The 19,610-nt window shown below is 29.3% G+C and overlaps 1 protein-coding gene, 1 long non-coding RNA gene and 3 other non-coding genes across 5 annotated transcripts; 2 read left to right on the top strand and 3 right to left on the bottom strand.

The window, feature by feature from the left end:
• Positions 1-1,392: 1,392 nt before the first annotated feature.
• Trnal-aag (transfer RNA leucine (anticodon AAG)) lies at positions 1,393-1,474 on the top strand. The gene has a single exon. It is a non-coding gene; the product is annotated as a tRNA-Leu (tRNA).
• A 4,092-nt stretch (positions 1,475-5,566) lies between these two features.
• Positions 5,567-5,640, top strand: Trnan-guu (transfer RNA asparagine (anticodon GUU)). The gene has a single exon. It is a non-coding gene; the product is annotated as a tRNA-Asn (tRNA).
• A 1,384-nt stretch (positions 5,641-7,024) lies between these two features.
• Trnan-guu (transfer RNA asparagine (anticodon GUU)) lies at positions 7,025-7,098 on the bottom strand. Its single transcript has one exon. It is a non-coding gene; the product is annotated as a tRNA-Asn (tRNA).
• Positions 7,099-13,118: 6,020 nt separating this feature from the next.
• On the bottom strand, positions 13,119-14,501 carry LOC149882111 (uncharacterized). The gene is made up of 2 exons (XR_016445253.1): positions 14,331-14,501; positions 13,119-13,586 (listed from the first exon to the last, which is right to left on the bottom strand). It is a non-coding gene; the product is annotated as an uncharacterized LOC149882111 (long non-coding RNA).
• Positions 14,502-14,882: 381 nt separating this feature from the next.
• Positions 14,883-19,256, bottom strand: LOC145191679 (juvenile hormone esterase-like). Its single transcript, XM_080068830.2, has one exon. It carries the CDS (start codon positions 17,287-17,289, stop codon positions 15,382-15,384), a length of 1,908 nt encoding a protein of 635 aa, XP_079924956.2. The 5' UTR covers positions 17,290-19,256; the 3' UTR covers positions 14,883-15,381.
• Positions 19,257-19,610: the final 354 nt, after the last annotated feature.

Below are 19,610 nucleotides of genomic sequence, written 5' to 3'. Positions count from 1 at the left end.
TTTTTTCCTTCACTGGAAAATTTTATTGGCCAAATTAACCAATGGAAAATCATTTTTTAAAGATGTTTTTTTATTTTTTTTTAGACAACAAATCAACAAACAAGATTAAACACCTCTTTTATGAATACATATGCTTACGCTCTCTTTCTCATACAGGCAAAAGAGTTGTACCAGATAAAATAAAACTATATTACAACAGCTGCGTAGCATTTATAAATACTCTTTAAAGTATTCTTTTTATCATTTTCCGTAGGAGAGCATAACTGAGAAGAAACAAAAACAAAAACCAAGCAATAAAGTTTATATCTCTTCAAAAAGCCAGATAGTAAATCTGAGAATTTACACTTTAAGCTAAGGAATGTTTAAAGATTTATTTGAAATGTTCATAAATAACTGATACATTTTAGGGAAAGTGCGTGGTCCATATAGTAGGTAGAACCACATAAGTAGTTGAAAAGTTGAAGCAAAAAAGTAAGAAGTTACTTAAAATTAAGTTTGAAATAATAAATTCAGCAAAAAAACTGAATTAACTTGACATTTGTGTGACGTAAAAAAGCGACCAATCATTTTTGAATGCACATAGGCAAATAAAATGCTCATCTCTTCGTAACTTGATGACGTCCATTTCTCGTGTTTGATTTACTTAGATGGATATTACTCTTTGATACTATGATCGCAAAACTCGTAAAAGAGTTCGTGGTTTTTAAATTAGGCGGCTGTCCATATTGAAGGTACGGTTCAGAAGGGGCGACTCTCCAGTTCAGCGGGTTCCTTTGCTGGATATTGTTAATCTCATAACCGCCACTGCCATATCAGTCAGTTTCTTTGCAGAAGAGTATAGTGTATCTGTTGTCTGAAATGTCCAATATACCGGGTATTTAACGTCAAGTTTGTTAATAACAAATCAACAACTGCAAACTTGCGAATCAGCTGAAAGCTTCGTGAAATAAGAATAATTTATTAGGTACAGAAAAAACAAACCACATCATTCAAGACTTTGACATATTTGCACATATATGCACCATTTATAAATAATATTATTTATAACCAAACATAAATTCACAAAAATGCTAAATAAATTTACCGTGGTATGACTTAGCAAAGTCCTATGCTTTAAGAAAGACCTATTTTAAGAAATAAATTTCGTATATATAAAATAAATAGTTAGAGAAAAAAATTTAGTTATTTTAACTAACTAGATTTGTAGTTAAAATAACTAAGTTTTTTTTCCCCAAACGTTTATTTTATATATACGAAATTTGTCATTTCATAAATTAGGACTTCGTTACCTCACACCACGGTAACAAACTTATGAAACAAACCTATCCTTAGAAAATTCTTGTAAATTATTGAATTTGTAATATTTTAAATTAAAGACCATTAACATTCATGGGTAGAGTGGCCGAGCGGTCTAAGGCGCTGGTTTAAGGCACCAGTCACTTCGGTGGCGCGAGTTCGAATCTCGTCTCTATCACTGCCTTTTATAGTTTTTATTCAAAAAATTTAGGCGATTTGGCAGTTCTTTTATTGTTTTTATACTAAAAATCTGGGTGAGTTGGCGCGAAGATTGATGAAAGGAGTAGATTACATTTTTAAGTAGTAGTATTTATATCCATCACCACTCTCCTTAATTTGATGTGGTCATGAAATCATCACCACATCAAATTAAGGAGAGTGGTGAGAAAGTAAGACAAGGAATTTTTACATTAAAAAAAATAATAATTTTCCTCCCTTCCATCCAAGGGCAGGGAAAATTTAATTGCAATTTAATTGTTTAAAAATATGCTACCAATTAATTGCAATTATTATTCAGCGCAATCAATTAATTGCAATTTTTGAACAATTCAATCAATTTTTCCAATTAATTGCAATTAATTATTGGTTTTTAAAAGTGTCTAAAAATGTTAAAAACAGAACATAAAACTATCATTTTTTATTAAATATCATACGTCAAAGATTAATATTGTTGGGTTATTACTTTAAATATATATATGTAATCATTACATATATATATATATATATATATATATATATATATATATATATATATATATATATATATATGTATATATATATATATATATATATATATATATATATATATATATATATATATATATATATATATATATATATATTTAAAGCAATAACGAAGGGAAAGGTTGCTAATATTGTACCGATGCCTATATTGTACTTTTAACATAACTCGTTATTTTTACAACCCACAAAAAATTTTTTAATTTATTTTTATATTTGCTGAATGAAATTAAGGAGTCAACTGTTTTTTTTTTTTGTCATCCGACTGCATTAAGGCCAGAGTAAGCTCTTGTTGGTTTGTTATTGGAGATTTCTTATTTTTGGTTTTATGGCTAAGCGTATTTCACTAAAAAAAGCAGAAGATATGATTCGTTCAGTGTATTTATGTTAGAACATAATTTATCTAAATTCAAAATAAATACCTAGAATTTAAAATATCTTATTTTTAGTTGTCAAACTTTTTAATTAACTGTTTTGCATAGATTAGTTGCGTAAATTGTACCTCAAGGCATGTCCTAAATTGTACCGACGCAACCATTCTGACCGCTAAAAAACGCTTTGAGATTTCAATTAGAGAAATATCCATACTTACAATACGAACTTTACCACTTAAACAAAAAAATAAAAATTTTAGTATTACTCTTGTATTGACAAGCAAGTCCTTTAAAAGATGCACTCTCTAGTTCAGTTTTACTAATATGTCAAGGCTGGTGTCATGTTGGCTGTGCAGGTGTTAATCAAAAACAGACACAATATATCTGAAACTTTTGCCAAAAATAATGTCTTTATGTATTTTATTTTACATTATTTAGTGTGGTTATTTTTAAAACAGATATAGTATATATTGTTTTACATTATTTAGTATAACTATCTTTAATACCTACCTTCCTCCTCTATTCTAATCTTAGCTAACCATTGGTAAACATACAATTTAAATAAAAATTGCACCATATGTGGTGATACCTGTTTTTGGCATTTTCCGGAAGAAAAAAAAGTTCAAGTTGCATAGAGCTTATTAAATAAAAAACTTCATTTCATTATATTATGGGCAGTTAGGTGTTATGTTATGTTATATCAGAATATTTCCAATTGCTGATTCTATAAAAACCATTCCTTTTAATCAGTTCTTTAAATCCCTTAAGTCTAAAATCATAAATTATTTGCAAAGCTTATAAAGCAATTGAAATTAAGAAAGTGGTACAATATTGGATTACAATGGTACAATTAAGGATCTAGTTTCCTTAATTGTACTCTTTTTTAATTTGATTCTTCGAGACTTAAGGCTTTTTAAATTTTGAGTTTTTTAAACATCTTTACAACAAACAATCTCTAAATCATGAAATCCAATTGAAAATCCATGTTTTTACTCAGTAAAAACATGGATTTTACTCAGTAGATTACCTACATTTTTTAGTTTTGTCTTAGGGGGTACAATATTGGCAACCTTACCCTACTTTAAACTAGAATTATACATTACATTGTAATGTATAATTCCAGTTTAAAGTACGTCTTTAGTAAGAACTCATAAAAAATAAATTGAAAAGCAAAATTTATTTGAAGAGTAAGTCACTAAAACAATCAGTTATTTTCATTATTCATCATAATATCTGAGAGCATTTTTCTGTCCCAAAACCGTTTGTTAACACACAAAAATCATTTGCATTTCAAGATTGGATGGAAGTATATTATGTCTCAAATGACCAATTGCGTAACCTTCCGCACTGAAAAATCTTTCCGCAACATTTGACGTTGGCACCAGAAACTTGCAATTCACATATCTTGAATCCGAAGACATTTTTTCCGATTTTCTTTTCTTTAGCAGCTTAGTAGCAAAGTCTAAATCATGATCAATACTAGCTGGCGTGATCTCAGATTGCTTTAGAATTTTATTTAAACTTTCCTTTTCGTTTAAAAATAGTTCGTACTCTCTGTTGTTCAATATTTTAACTAGCGCACTTTCAAATGTTTTAGAATGAATAATATCTGCATTTGAAGATAAATATGTACCCATATTAACATCGTGTCTAATTATTTCATGAAATAAAACTATTACTTCTGAAATGTCAATAGATTCTCTTTGAAGTACAATGGTTACTGAGTTAAATTTTTCCAGAGTCTCGTTTAGCAACTAAAGATCATTTTCTTCCCTGGCAGACAACATGTAATCTATTAGCTCGGGCATTTTATCAAAGTTCCCTTCGGTGAAAAATGGTTTAAGACGAAAATATCGCTTTATCATTTCTGAAGTACTTGACCATCTAGTTGTGTTTCTTTGAATAGCACAAAGAGAAGTCAACCCATGACAAATATTCAAAGTGGGCTTTTGCTGTAAACTCTGTTTCGTTTCCCATAGGTGAAAAGGCAATTAATGCAATACTGTACTCATTCTCACTGACATTATTAGGATATGATACAAAGAATGCCACATAGTGCGTACTTCCGTTTGACCATCCATCAAAAATAACTGCGAAACTTTCTGGAACTATGTTAGCAATTTCTACTTCAACCTTTTTTGTCAGCAAGTTCAAGTACTTTTCATGGTTTTTATGGAAATATTTTCGAACTTAGAGTAATTTTGCGTGAGAGAGTTTTCTACAAATGAAAATGGTTTAAGGCCACAAGTCACCCATTCTATCCATGAATACATATTGTCGGTACTCTTTGCTATTATTGGTCCTGGAATATGAGTAAAACCACTAAACTGTGTAATCGGCTGTTGTGTTGACGTTGAAGAAGTATTATATTCTATATATATTCTGGATGCATACTTTTAACGTGATTAAATAAATTGGTCCAATGAAAAATCAAAATGAGCAAAGAAGGACGGCGGAGTTTACCGAATTAGTTTTGATAGTTCAAGATTTACTTTTTGATTTCTTTCTTCTGTTTTTTTTTTTTTTTTCAACTTTCCTTAATAACGGATGAATTTCTCATATTTTACAGCGAACTTTTTGGTTATCCTATAACAAATTATGGATTTTGGTGTCATTTAAATCATAGATGGATATGAGTGACCTTAAATTTCTTGAAGCTTCTAGTCAAAATAGAAAAAAGTACAAGAAAGCAAAAAAAAAAAACTTTCGCTAAAAATATTTGCACTCTTAAAGGAACCATCAATACATCGTTTGGAGAACAAATTCGTTTAGAAAGCTCATCAGATTATGAGCTATTACAAAGTTGTTTTATTTTTCATTAGTTTAAATAAATTTGTGTTATTTAACTATTATGTTCAAATTTAAATTTGTGTTATTTAACTATTATGTTCAAATTTAAATTTGTGTTATTTAACTATTATGTTCAAATTTAAATTTGTGTTATTTAACTATTATGTTCAAATTTAAATTTGTGTTATTTAACTATTATGTTCAAATTTAAATTTATATTATTTTTATTAAACTAATAGATTTTTGAGCGAAATCAGGAAAAAGTGACCACTGTGGCGGAACTTTCTATCGCCAAACTTCTTCATTTCTAATTTGATAAGTCAAGTTTTTATATAATTTTTTATTTAATTTCTTCTCAGTCATGTGCTTCCGTGGCGCAATTGGTTAGCGCGTTCGGCTGTTAACCGAAAGGTTGGTGGTTCAAGCCCACCCGGGAGCGACTTCCCTTTTATGCACGCAAACTTTAAATTCATTTCATGAAAATTTATTAAGAGAATCTCCTGTTTTTTCATTTTTGCTGCAATAATAGTCAAGACGAGTGGGGTGTTAAATGAGTTTCTCCCTCCCCCCACCCACCCCCTGATTTTATAATTGATTCTGATAGAGAATTTTATGCTGATTAAGAATCGAAAAAAACATGGGTCTCAAAATTAATGGAAAGTGCTCTAAACTGAAGTTGAAAGTACAAAATTATGCGACAAATCCCAAATATTCACCATTTTGAATAATGATTTTTTTTGTCTAAAAGTTATCTTTTCAAAGTATTCACAACCTGGTTTTTATTTTATTATGGTGAAGACTTCGAATAAAAAGAACATGAGAATTCATATTCACATTTAAATTATCACGTCAATTTACTTTAACTAGGATTCTTAATTTGTTGTCTAAAATATCTTTTAAAGTTTTTATGGAATAAGTTGAAAAATTCTTTTATTAATTATATATTAAAACGAATTTTAAAGCAATCAAAATTTTTTATGAGCAAAGTATATATATTTAAAACTATAGACTTTTTTTAATACTTTAAATTAACCCCCCGTAAAAATTTATTTTTATTATGTCTGTCATACAAAAAGGAGCGTTTCAAAATAATTTTTCTATTTCTTCATTTATCAACATATCATAGCTCTTCAAAAACCAACAAACAAACGCAATGACCTTATTGCCTTGGATCTTGCTAATTAAAATCGGTTATATTCATAGCCAATTTCATTAAGAAACTTTTTTGCAAAAAAAGATTTAAAAATTCCACTTTTATTATTCAATAAAGCTTCATCTTTTCTATTACTTTTTTCTTAAATAATAATGAATATTTTTATCAAAAAAAATTGTCTTAAATTCTTTAATAAAAGTAAAGTTCTCAAGAAAGAATTTCATTTTTCACAATAGTAAGATGTTTTATAGCTCATTTGTATATCTAACCAAACTCGAAGAAATTTCGCGCCTACAATAATCCAAAAAAAACATTTTTTTAATAATTAAAACCAGGTTGACAAGTTTTGCTTTAGAGAACAAAATCAACCGTAACGTTTGTTCATTCAAGATGGTGAATATTTGGGATTTGTCGCATAATTTTGTACTTTCAACTTCAGTTTAGAGCACTTTCCATTAATTTTGAGACCCATGTTTTTTTCGATTCTTAATCAGCATAAAATTCTCTATCAGAATCAATTATAAAATCAGGGGGTGGGTGGGGGGAGGGAGAAACTCATTTAACACCCCACTCGTCTTGACTATTATTGCAGCAAAAATGAAAAAACAGGAGATTCTCTTAATAAATTTTCATGAAATGAATTTAAAGTTTGCGTGCATAAAAGGGAAGTCGCTCCCGGGTGGGCTTGAACCACCAACCTTTCGGTTAACAGCCGAACGCGCTAACCAATTGCGCCACGGAAGCACATGACTGAGAAGAAATTAAATAAAAAATTATATAAAAACTTGACTTATCAAATTAGAAATGAAGAAGCTTGGAGATAATACTTAGCCCTGCACTATGGGACAAAAGTATACAAGTTTTGCACAAAAATGTTTGTGATAATTATTTTTTTTGTTTATGCCTGTAAATGTCATTACAAAAACCCCATATTGGTTTTCATCAGAATATTTGCAAAATTAGAGATTTGAAGATTGGACTTAGTCCTGAGAAAGGATTTTGTGGGTTGGTTCCTTTCTGCATAACTCCATCCAATTTTCAATTTTTTGAAATGTTCTCAATAAAAAGTAAATGAAAAATAGTTTGGGTTTTTTATTATGGCATTAAGAATTATATTATAAGATATTATAAGTAGGTAGATATTGCAGTTATTTAATAATTAATAAATATGAAAAATTTACTGCTAAATATCTAAGTCCATGTCTTCAAAATAGTCAATAAGAGAACCTAAATTTAAATCCATGAAATTTAATTCCTCAGTTATAGAGTCCCAATCAGCTTCTTGTTCATAATTTTTAAATAATAGGAAATTTTTGACAGCACCTGATACCTGATGTTTAATCCTTTTCATTCTCACATCCAGTTTTGCTGAAGACACTATAGGGTCCGATGAATCTAATGCTCGATAAAAAACATAGAGCAAATTACTTTTACGAGAACACTTTCGAGAATGATATCTACGATTCTGCCTATAATACTCATTACAAGATTCAGCTCCCTCTTCACCAAAAAATCCAGGTGATAGTGGTAGTGTCATAATGTTTTTTGAATGACAAAGAATTTTATGAAGAAAGGCAGGCATTTTGAACCATTTATACTTACTGATAAGGAATATGTTTCATGGCAGAAGGAACCAAATTTTTCAAAGTCCAAATGTTCGTGACAATTAAGGGCAGAAAGAATTTTTACTTAAAAACGAGTTATACTTAAATAAATATTTTGTGCATGTAGGCTTTCAGAAATAATATTTGATTTAAAATCAAATTATAAAGATGATCACATGCATGTATTAGCAAGGCCGTAGACAACTTTTTTTGATGTTTGAGCTAAGCAACTTTGAAACATGAAGAAAACTCCGTATTTAAGTATGTTCATATATATAAGGAATGAGGATGCTACGCAAAAAATTGCGGTGATTGGAGACTGGGAACAACAAAAACCCCAAAATGTTAGCCCCCCAGCCCCAAATATGAGGGCAATAAGTCAAGTTTGTTATTTTTTTTTTAATTTTAAACTTTATTTACATTCATTAACAAATTTCAAATTTGATTCAATAATATCTTTTTGATCGGCTTTAATGACTTTATAAAGTTTACACCCCCCCTCAAATTGAGGTTTTTGTGAAATTCCATCATTCTGTGTGAAACGGGGATTTTGAGGGGTATATAACCTTTTTGAAACCCAGAGTATTCACCTCTCATTTGGTACCAAAATAATTGATACTTTTTGATACTATAAAGAATGCGGGTCTTGTAAAACCAAAAATATGGTAATAACCTCAAATTCCGTATCTCTAAATATTTCTTAAAATGTTTTATACGTGGAGAAATATAGATCTGATCAGTTGCAATCAATTGCTAAGAATCACATTTGTAACTATTAAATATGTGTTGTGGGAAAAGCTTCTACTTGTTTGTGCAAATTTTTTGCAAGAAATTTCAGAAATTTTCTTTTTTTTTTCTTTTTTTTAATTAATAAACATCAATTTCGATAACCTACAATATGAATACCGTGAGAGATATTTTCAAAGTTCGTTTAGCTACAAATTTCTATAATCCCTAGTTAATAAAAAATTATATCTAAATTGAAAATAAAAAAATTGTGATTTTTGATTTTTGTGATCAATTTTTATTATTTTATCCCATAGTGCCCTGGAGCACAGTGGTCTGAATGCACAAAAAATGCGCTGAAACTCCAAGAAACTGAGATTTTTAATTAGTACAATGATATAAACTTGTTTGTTATAATTTGAAAAGCCTATAAAAACCTTTTTTTTTTAAAAAAAAATGACCAATAAATTTTATTAAATAATGGCACGAAAACGCCTAGATTTAGCACTGATATCAGTGCTTACAAAATAATATCAATCAAATAATTCAAAATCAATAAAACAATCAAATAATTCAAAAAACTAAAAAATTGACAAAATAAACTGAATTATCATGTAAAAATAAAGCTTGTTTCCTTATCAAAATTTCAATGGGACAACAGGAGTTTAATTTATTCAATTTTCAATGCTTCTTAACACATGCCAATCAAAGCATGGCCTTCCCAAAAAACTACTATATTTCAAAATGTCAAGATTTGTCATCATAACTTAAAATTGATTTTAATCAAAATGCATGCGGTTAGTGAGTTTTAAAAAATTTCATTAACGGCAAAAAATGACTAAACAGATTTTTTTGACAAACTATTCTTAAGTTACTGTAAATTTTTCAGATTTTCGTAACTTTTCCGGAAATAGCATTACATATCATTTTCGCGAATATAAAATTTTTCGGTTATATTTTTTAAAGGAAAGGTTTTTAATGAATTTTCAAATCATAACGAACAAATTCATAATAGTTGACTAATAAAAGATCTCAGTTTCTTGGAGTTTTGGCGCATTTTTTTTGCCTTCTGACAGTAGTTTTCGGCGCATTCTTTTTGCCTTGTGTCACAAATAAGCACAGTGGGCCGGTGCTTATTTGTGACACAAACGTTCTCGTTTAGACGCGAACGTTTTGTGCGTTTCGCCGTAAGGTTTTACAAATTTTATTTAACAAAAAACACTCATTACAAGTGGTTAAGTTGTAATGGGTAAACTATAAGTCGGGTGAATAAAAATGAGCAATTGCTTTTACTTAGTAATTGGTCAGCTTTACATGAATAAAAACTTCAACAATTTTCCTCGTATTTTTGTTCACATAAAGGTAAGCAATTTTCTCAGTAATTGGTCAATTTTACGTGAATAAAAACTTAAGTAAAGTTCTTCAAGTTTTTATTCACGTAAAGCTGACCAATTACTGAGTAAAAGCAATTGCTCAATTTTATTCACCCGGCCTTATATTATAATTTCTGTCTATCAGAAAAATTAACTTTTGTATTATCCGGGGAAGCGAGAAATAACAAATCCAGCTGTTAATTTAAGTGAAGTAATTTCCCAACAAAACAGACATTAAAAAGTTCGTGTAGCTACTGTCCTAAAACTTCCTTAAGGTTTTTTTTTTTTTTCTAACAAATGATTCAACTACTACATCCACTCCATGCTTCTGACTTCCCCATCATGTCTTTTCATAAAATATGACTTGACTCAAAATCTAATTTTTGATGCTCTCCGAGAGATTTTAGCCTTGCTAAACTAGAAGTAAAGAACGTATTTAACTTTTCAATTGTGCCGGAAAACAATAAACATTTTTTAACAAAAATAACAATTCACAAAAGTTTCAATTATTTTACTATGACTAACTAGAATGCTCTGTGTCCACTGAATGGTCAAAATCATTTAACCGTCTCGGAATCGTTTTCTCGAAATGAACCGGGAAAAGCGTAACGAGACGAGAACTTTCCCGGAAAAAATAACGAGACAAAGGAAACGATTGTCCCGTAATAAAGTTATAAACCGGGGCCTAAACTTTGTCTCGGAATTAAAAAACTGTGTCCCAGATAATTACGAAACGTTACGAGACAGATCAATTACATTAACTTGATATCTAACTTGGGGTTTCGCAGTGAAGAAAATTTTTTGCCAACCAAGTTTAGTTTGCCAGCCAAAAATGACGCACAGTGAATCAAAACAACAAAAAAATGGTAATAGACCCCTCACAACTTTTTTGTAAATATAGTGCCCTTTTTTAAATAATATTAAATTAGAATGATCATTTATTTAAAAATTAAAAACAGTTTTTTTCATAAAACTTATATTTTACATTTTATGGTTAAAAGAAGTTAAAAATTTTAATACTATTTTTAAAAAAAGCTAAAAAATGAGAGATTTTTATTTAGTAAAAGTGGAGAACTTTTAATCTAAATTAAAGTCTATATTTACTTTTAAGATAATCTTTTAACTTTATTATATATATTTTGAAGAAATACAAATGTCAATGAACCCATAAAAACCTTGTCTTCCGCCATTTTTTAACAGTGGTTTATTATATCAAAATAAATGAAAATGGCGGAAAACAAGGTTTTAATGGACTCATTGACGTTTGTATTTCTTGAATTTGAGTTTTTTACTAGTATGACTTGTTTCAACATATCAAATAAAGTTTCAAGAAACATTTTTATCATCGTATGCTACTTAGAAATTTGTTAAAATGTTTTTATTTGAATGATGATATTTACTATTCAAGAAGTGCAAGATATTTGAAATAGCATTACTTAACAACTTCAGTATTTCCTGTAATATACAAGTAACATTATTTACTTAAACATTATAGGAAACGTAATGTAGTAATTGTCAAAGAAGTAATAACATAAAATGTTAAACAGTGTAAAGTGAAAAATGATACAAAGTACTCAAAAATGTTTCTGATATATGTTAATGATTTTAAAAACAACAACAACAAAAAGATTAGATCTTATCCCGAATATACGCGAGTTAGGAGTGCATAAATTACGATTTTGGAAGGATTTACTTAACGAAATCAAATAAAACTGAAGAAGTTAGCAAAGAGAACATAAATAAATGCTACTTTAGATAGATTTATTTCAAAAGTGAAGAAAAAAACTAAAACAATTTGGTAGAAATTATGATTCTTTTATAGAAAAAGAATACCAATGGCTTCAAGAAAATCTTATGACCAATAAAAGTAGCCATTATGGTTCTGGAAAACCCCATAAATAATGGGTGGTCTTTGGAGAGCAAATGAAAAGAGAAAAAACAAAAGAACTAGGTATTGAACATCATGCTCTATTGTTAGTCTCTGCAAGAATTGCACTTTTTAAAACAAGTCAAATGTTTTATAGATCAAAAAAGTTAAAGACACTTTGGATAACCTTTCCCTTAAATATGAGTGTAAAGCAAACTCTTACATTAGAAGTGAATACTGACCTCAGCGATAAACAATATTAAATGATCAGAAACTTAGCCCTTGGACACATATTTATCCCCTTCTTACACGATATTTTAGTGGAAAAAGTTAAATCTTATCGCAAAAATATTTTTTTCCCCCTGATTTCAGTTGCTGCCATTAATTTTTATAAAGCTGTGTTTATATAGATGGTATAACAATGTCAATAATAGCAGGTGAAATAAATAATGGTAATTGTGCCAGAATTTCATTATTTAATTTTCACATTAAGGATTAACTCGTATTCCTCGTTATGTCTCGTTATGTCCCGTTAAAAAGATCTAATATCCGGGAAATTATAAAGCTCCTATTTTGTCCGGGATATCTCGTCTCGTCTCGGTATCGTCCCGGATTTCGACTAAAAATTTAAAATTGTCTCGATTTTTATCGCTAATCGGGACAAAGCTTTTAGGATCGTCTCGAATAAAGAAAATAACGAGACGCAGACTCTTATTTAGTCAAGAACAAGTTAATGTCTTCTGTTTCTAAGCTTCTATGTTCTTTTTCACTTGGTGATGCTCCTGGCTGATTTCTATTGGAAATTGAAGTGTTATATTGATGGAAATAAATTACATCACACAATATTTGGATTAGTTATGTAATTCCAGTGTGGTAAACGCTGGAATATTCGATGACGTTATACAATAGATGGTTTTAGTTGTTTTTAACCAACAATATTTATTAACATATTTTTAATGACGATTGTACCAATTTATGCCAGAATACTTCACTTAGTTTGCGTCTGCTTTGCGTTTGTTAGCTTCACCAGATGACTTAAGCATAATTTAAATATTGAGTACGGTTTGGTGTAATATTATGTAAGGCTTAGACGCTAGACAAAGAAGAAGTGAACAATACTCTGTTTGTAACAGCTTAAGCCTATTATATACGCTCCTATATAAGCTAAATACCCAAATGCGAAATTAAAAAATCTTCACAAATCAAAATGTATTTTTTCTTAAAATGTACCACCCTGAGTTAAAACTTAGTTACAAAGAACAAATCACTTTCTTCCGTCTCTTTCGAATTCAAATTTTGAATTCGCGCACTTCTCGCGCTCATGTAACCACTGCTGTAAGCGTCACTTTATTGCTGCTGTTTTTATAATTTAAAAAAATGTTATTACAATTGTCTCACTATGATTTTAAAAATGTGATCCTTTGGGTACTACGAGTTGTCTTAATTGTTTGGCAAACACATTTCAGAAAGACCGGAGAAACATTTCGTTTTCTTGTTTGATATTGATCAGGAAAGAGCAATCAATTGTTAGAGCTCGTCGTTGAATTGAAACATCGTTTGGCTTAGCACAAAAAGTGAATATGTTAATAGGTGTAGTTTATGTTGAAGCTTTACTTCGACTTTATCCCTCTGTTGCACCATATGAACACTTGCAAGCAAAGTCTAAAACAATAGATCATTTCTTTTTTATCGAATGCTTCATAAACTTTTCGTTACACCAAGTATTTTTTTGACAGACAACATGCGTGTTTTCATTTACACTAATCTCTATTATAAAAATAATATGATATTATAATAATATTATTATACTACCACCATTTGACATATACAAATGATAGCTACATATATCTGTTAGCAAAATAGATTTACTGAACTGATCATTTCTTATTTTTGTTCTCTATTGTAAGTTTTTCAGTTTTTACAATTTAAAACTGCTTAGCCGATTATATTTGAAGAGTTAACATATTAACATGTACCAAAATCTTTACAATTTACAACAAAATTAAACAACAGTCTAATCTGAAAAATTTTCCATTTCTCACCACAGACTAAAACAAAGGTAATATAAGTAAATAAATTCTAGCTTTGTGTTAGAGAATCTTAACTTTTCTTTAATTTCGAATTAAAATCAAATTTAAAAGTGCAATTTTTTTCTCATCAAAACAGAACTTTTTATGTTAAGTCTAGCTTAGTCAAAATGAAAAATTTACAATTATGAAAATAAAATAAGATTACATAAATAGACAGTAAAAAGTCGTTTAAGTAAAAATCACGTATAAAAATAACTCTTTCAGAGACATATCAAATTGCATTTAACCTACAATTCATGCTAAAAATAATGACATTGAAACAATTGAGGTTTCCACTACTCAAATCACATAGGGTTTGAACAATACTTAGCAATACCTTTTAAATACAGCTCTTGTAATAAACATGACCAACAATAACATACAAAAGTAGAAGACAACTTTGCTCTTGCTTTATTCCCTTTGCATTAAAGGTATCAATATCCCTCTCTGCATTTGAAGATCCAAAAATCAAAGATCCACTTTTATTTATGGTTTGAAGACATCTTAAATTTAACATAAATTTGAATAATAAAATCAGTTACAAATATAATTAAAAAAATAAGTTAATAACATTTGCAAAATCGTTTGTAAGGACAAAATTGATTATAAATGTATGTTAATATTTAAATTTGTTTATCTGTCACATGTACATATTCGCAGACATTATGTAACCATATTTAACTAAACATATACATTAAGTATACATGAAATAATTCTATATCTTTTAAGCATACTATGCTAACAACATTTAGACTTATTTCAATTCTTTTGAATCTTAGAAAATATATATTGTATTTAGAATGCCTGCATGTACAAAAGTATTTATAAATTATAATTTATAATACAATAATTGATGTTTTGAAGACAACTTCACAAAAAAACTCATTCATTAAATCAAAAGCATTTTTATAGCCTGCAACTGGATAATTATGTAACATAAATAATTATAATCAGTTAAGTCACATAAGGATCAAATTAAATTGCAGTAATTGAATAACAAGTATTCAACAACTAGGATACATGAAAAAACCTTAGAGAACAAAATAAAATACTCACAAAACCACAAAAAACTCACAAAACCAACCATGAAAAGTAATAAAAGTAAGTATGCACATTATTTCAAGTTTCAGAATATTTAAAAACAAAATTGTATATGTGTATATATGTATAAAAGCATACACATGTATACAAACATACATACATACATACATACATACATACATACATACATACATACATACATACATACATACATACATACATACATACATACATACATACACACATACACACTCACAAACATCTTCAAACAGGTATATATTTTATATACATATATATATGTATATGTACACACACACACACACACACACACACACAATTACATATACTTAGTTGATCCAAGCGTAAGAAGTAAATCCATTTGCAGGGTCATTCCAGAATCTGCATGGTTTACTTTGATAATCAGATTCTAAAATATCAATAAGTCCTAGCAAATTAAAAACACCTGTTTTCCCTTCACTCCATTTTGAGCTTAACATATGTCCAAAAACCATAAAATGTTTTATGTTATCTCTCAGACTTTTTTTAAACAATTCATCTGTCTTACTCAATGAGTAATTATTTGTCATTTTGTAGTTGAAAAGGGCTGTAGAATCCCAGAAATGCACAGCATACTTTGAAGGAGGAAAAATATTCATTGAAACTGGTTGACTTGGATGATTAGTTACTACATACCTGAATACTCTATGCTTCTCGCTTAGTGAAATGTCTTTTGCTAGTTTATTATTTGGACAGTTAACACGAATATCACTTGAAATTGTTTCATATGCATATTGTGCATCATTGTTAAATGTACTGATGTTTCTGTAAAGATCATCAAAGGTAATGTTTGCGAATAAGGGAGAAAATTCAGTAAGTCTTGCTCCTATATATGCTTTTAAATTAAACCATTGATCTGCACCAGCAAATTTTGCAGCTGGCTGTATACCTATTTCTTGAGCAGTTGAACCAATTAACACAGAAACTTTATCTGAGGTAGGAAACTTTATGCTTTTAATATTTTTGGGGGAATCTGATATTGTCATAGGCTCCACTACAATCAAAGCACCATCAACAATGTTTTTCTTTGGAAAATCTAATAAATCTTCCATTAACCAATATGGATAAACATCATTTGGTATGGATTTCAAAACTTCCTCAGATGTCAAACTATACAAACAATCTTTTAAGGTTGAAGAATTCAAATAATTTTTACATTTACTTTTCTTAACAAACAAAATGTTATCATTTGATGCATCGATAAAGGATTTTTCAAGTATTGGTGAACCACTCATTGATACAGCTTTCTGGAAAAGCCCATCAGCAACTGGTGAAGCAAGAAGTCCAAATACAGAAGTTCCACCTGAACTCTGACCAACAATTGTTACTGAACCTGCATCACCTCCAAAATTTTGAATATTTCTTTTAACCCACTTTAATGCTAGTATTTGATCCATTAGGCCATAATTTCCATATGACTCATTTTCAACCCAGAGCTCCTTCAGAGTGAGAAATCCAAATGCATTTAACCTGTAATTCATGCTTACAGCAACAATGTTCATTGAAGTTACAAATTCACTGTCAGGGCTGTAACCAGGCTCATGCCCAAAACCATGAATTAAAGAACCACCATGTATCCATATAAAAACTGGTAAACTTGCAGTGCTATCCAATCTTGGTGACCAAACATTAAGATATAAACAATTTTCAGATCCCGCAATTACACCAGAAGAGTTTTGAACACAGATTTGTCCAAATTTTGTTGCTTCATAAGTACCTTTCCAACAATTGGAACGATTAATATTTAGTGCAATAGGAGCTTTCCAGCGTAATTCATTAACAGGAGGAATGGCATATGGAATCCCTTTAAAAACATAACTGTCATAATTTCTATTATTCACTTCAACTGACTCCACAATGCCAATAACAGGGCCGCAATCAGTCGAAACACTTGCACTAGATCTAAAGGGCTCACTGGGCTTTGAGTAATATAAATATATTAGACCACTCATAATTCCAAAGAAAGTTAGAACAACAACTACAAGAGCAGTTATTTTCCTGTTTCTCTTTGTGCAAAAAGGTGCTAGTTTAGTAACTATTCGGCTGCGTTTTGTTTTCGCCTGTTCATCAGCACTCGAAGCAGCCTCAAAGTCAGTGTCTGCTGATCTCCAAGAAACTTGATCATAACGTTTTGAATAGTTAGCTGCATGCTCTTTAACAATAGGGATTTTTTCATCGGACAATTTTTCATTAACCATTTATGTTGTTCTTTTTTAAGCATATATAACGATTGATAATTAATACTTTAGTTCGAGAGTACAGGATTTACGAGAGGTCATTTATATTATGCACATCGTAATAACCACCGTTTTCAAATAACAATTTTTGATTAACGTAGCGCATAATTACAGCGGTCAAAACAAAAACAAATTGACTATTTCAAAGGAAAAACAACTCATACTCAAATTCCAGAAAAATTTTTTGCTGCCCAAGTAATAAAATATTTACCTGAAGAAATTTACCTAAGTAGTCAGCCAAACCTTAAATTACCTGGGTATTTAATATTCTAAAAAAATTTTTCATTTTGAAACAATTTTTTCATCTTTTTTATGTCAGTGCCCTAAAGAAAAGTCTAGGCATCAGTAAAAAAAAAAAAATAATAATATAGATGAAGTCGACGGCGATCTTAATTATGGCTCAAAGAAATCTTTTCTTTGTAAAAAAGTCATAAATCTCAAAAATTTTAAAACAGATTTGAACTAATCGTCAGTTTTGAAAAGCTTGGTTGTACTGACTTTATTTACTTTGCAGTTAGCGGGAAGTTTTATCCAGGAATTTTTATGCAAGTAAATTCTTATGGTAAAATTTCCTCTATGAAATTGGATTTTACTCGAGTGGAATTTACCTTAATTCCGCAAATTACACGGGAAACTTACCCAAGTAATGCAAATCTTTAAAAAATTGGGTATAAAAAGAAAAAAAAAAAAAAAAAATTAAGAAGGCCTAGCGCCTACTTGCAGGAGGTTCTTTTTTTTCTTATCCGATGACGGTAAGGTTTTAGAAGCTCTATCTCATACTTGGATATGGGATAGAGCTTCTAAAAACCTTGCTTTCTAGAGTTAGATCTATATAGAACTTTGAAAGCCAGACTCAAATTCGTAAAACTTTAGCGATTGAACCCTATGTCATTTCGATAAAATAATCTACGGTGCAATTAGTAAAAATTTGATTTCGCTCAAAACTTAACAGATGGCAAATTTAATGGTGTCGTCTACCGATACCAAAATTGAAACCCAAATACACACATGGTATAGCTGGCACTTTCCTGGCATGTCTGACCAATTAAAAAAATCAATGATAGAATGAATCCAAGGATATTTTGAAAAATCACATGGAACCATTTGTAAAACATGCTACTAAATGTGCAACAACTACCCAAACTATACTTCATTTTTAGTAAAAAAAGTTTGTTAAATTTTAAAATGGTCCACATAAGCTCTTGATTTTAATCCTATTGAGAACATTTGGAATGACGTTGAGTGTAAAAACTAAGAAACCTAAAAGCTTGAATGAATTGTGGGAAGCAGTAGACTAAGGGTGGTATTTAATTCCTACACCTCAGTGGAAAGCTCTAGTTTAAAGCTCGTCACACCGTTTGGAATCAGTTATAAAGCGGAAAGATTACCCAACCATACGTTGAAATGAAGAACTTAATAGGAATAATTAAATATATAATTTTTTACAAAATACAAATTCGATTTAAAAAAAAACAAAAAAACAAACCATAACTATATTCATCTGGTGATAAAGAATCTTTATATGGTATTAAAGTTCATAACGGAATTCACGCACAGAAAAACTAAACAAAAAGTTAAAAACTACTTGAACATTACATGGATTATGACTAGTGAGCTAATTTCTTGACCACCACTGTATATCTTATTCTTAATGAAACTAAAAAACAAACAAACAAACAAAAAATTCCAGGAAATTAAAGAAATCTATAACCTATTAAGCATTCCGATCATAAAAGTTAGTATCGCAATAGAAGCTTGTGACTAAAATACACAAACTTGGTAAAATATTCAGAGAGTAAGTCCTCAATCTATCGGAAAAATGTACAAAATAGTTTGGTGTCTTTTGAAGTATAAAAATCATGCGGAAAAAATTGTTAAACAATACGAAGGTTATCTGGCATATTAATTTTACTTGATTTACTTTTTTTACATCTATAAATTAATATTAATAAATTCTTAAGAGGTTTTAAAAGCAAATAATTATAAAATAATGTGAACTAAATATGGCATTTAGAAACTTGAAGAAAGAAAACTTATGTAACGCAAATTTTCTAAAATGTGAGTGCCAATTTATCAATAGATTTCTCCAACACAAATGTTACATAGCTTTACATTACAAAATTTATAAAAAAGCTATTTTTTATCAATTTCTTTATAGTATAATAAATAATATGAGGTTAATCTTATAAAGACTTTCGCATATGCAATTATTTACTCCTTATAACAATAAACTTCATGCATAAACTAACGAAAAAAGATCATTATGATTATTAACGATATTA

Source organism: Hydra viridissima, unplaced genomic scaffold (assembly GCF_058129835.1).
Source record: "Hydra viridissima isolate aposymbiotic clone 2 unplaced genomic scaffold, HvirCarnegie_v1 scaffold_11, whole genome shotgun sequence".
Taxonomy (NCBI): Eukaryota; Metazoa; Cnidaria; class Hydrozoa; order Anthoathecata; family Hydridae; genus Hydra; species Hydra viridissima.
Note: the sequence above shows the minus strand (reverse complement) of the source record. Positions and strands in the feature narration are given on the sequence as shown.

What these genes read in the sequence shown, in the direction of transcription:
- LOC145191679 (XM_080068830.2), bottom strand. Translation starts at nt 17,289, where the DNA reads ATGGTTAATGAAAAATTGTCCGATGAAAAAATCCCTATTGTTAAAGAG.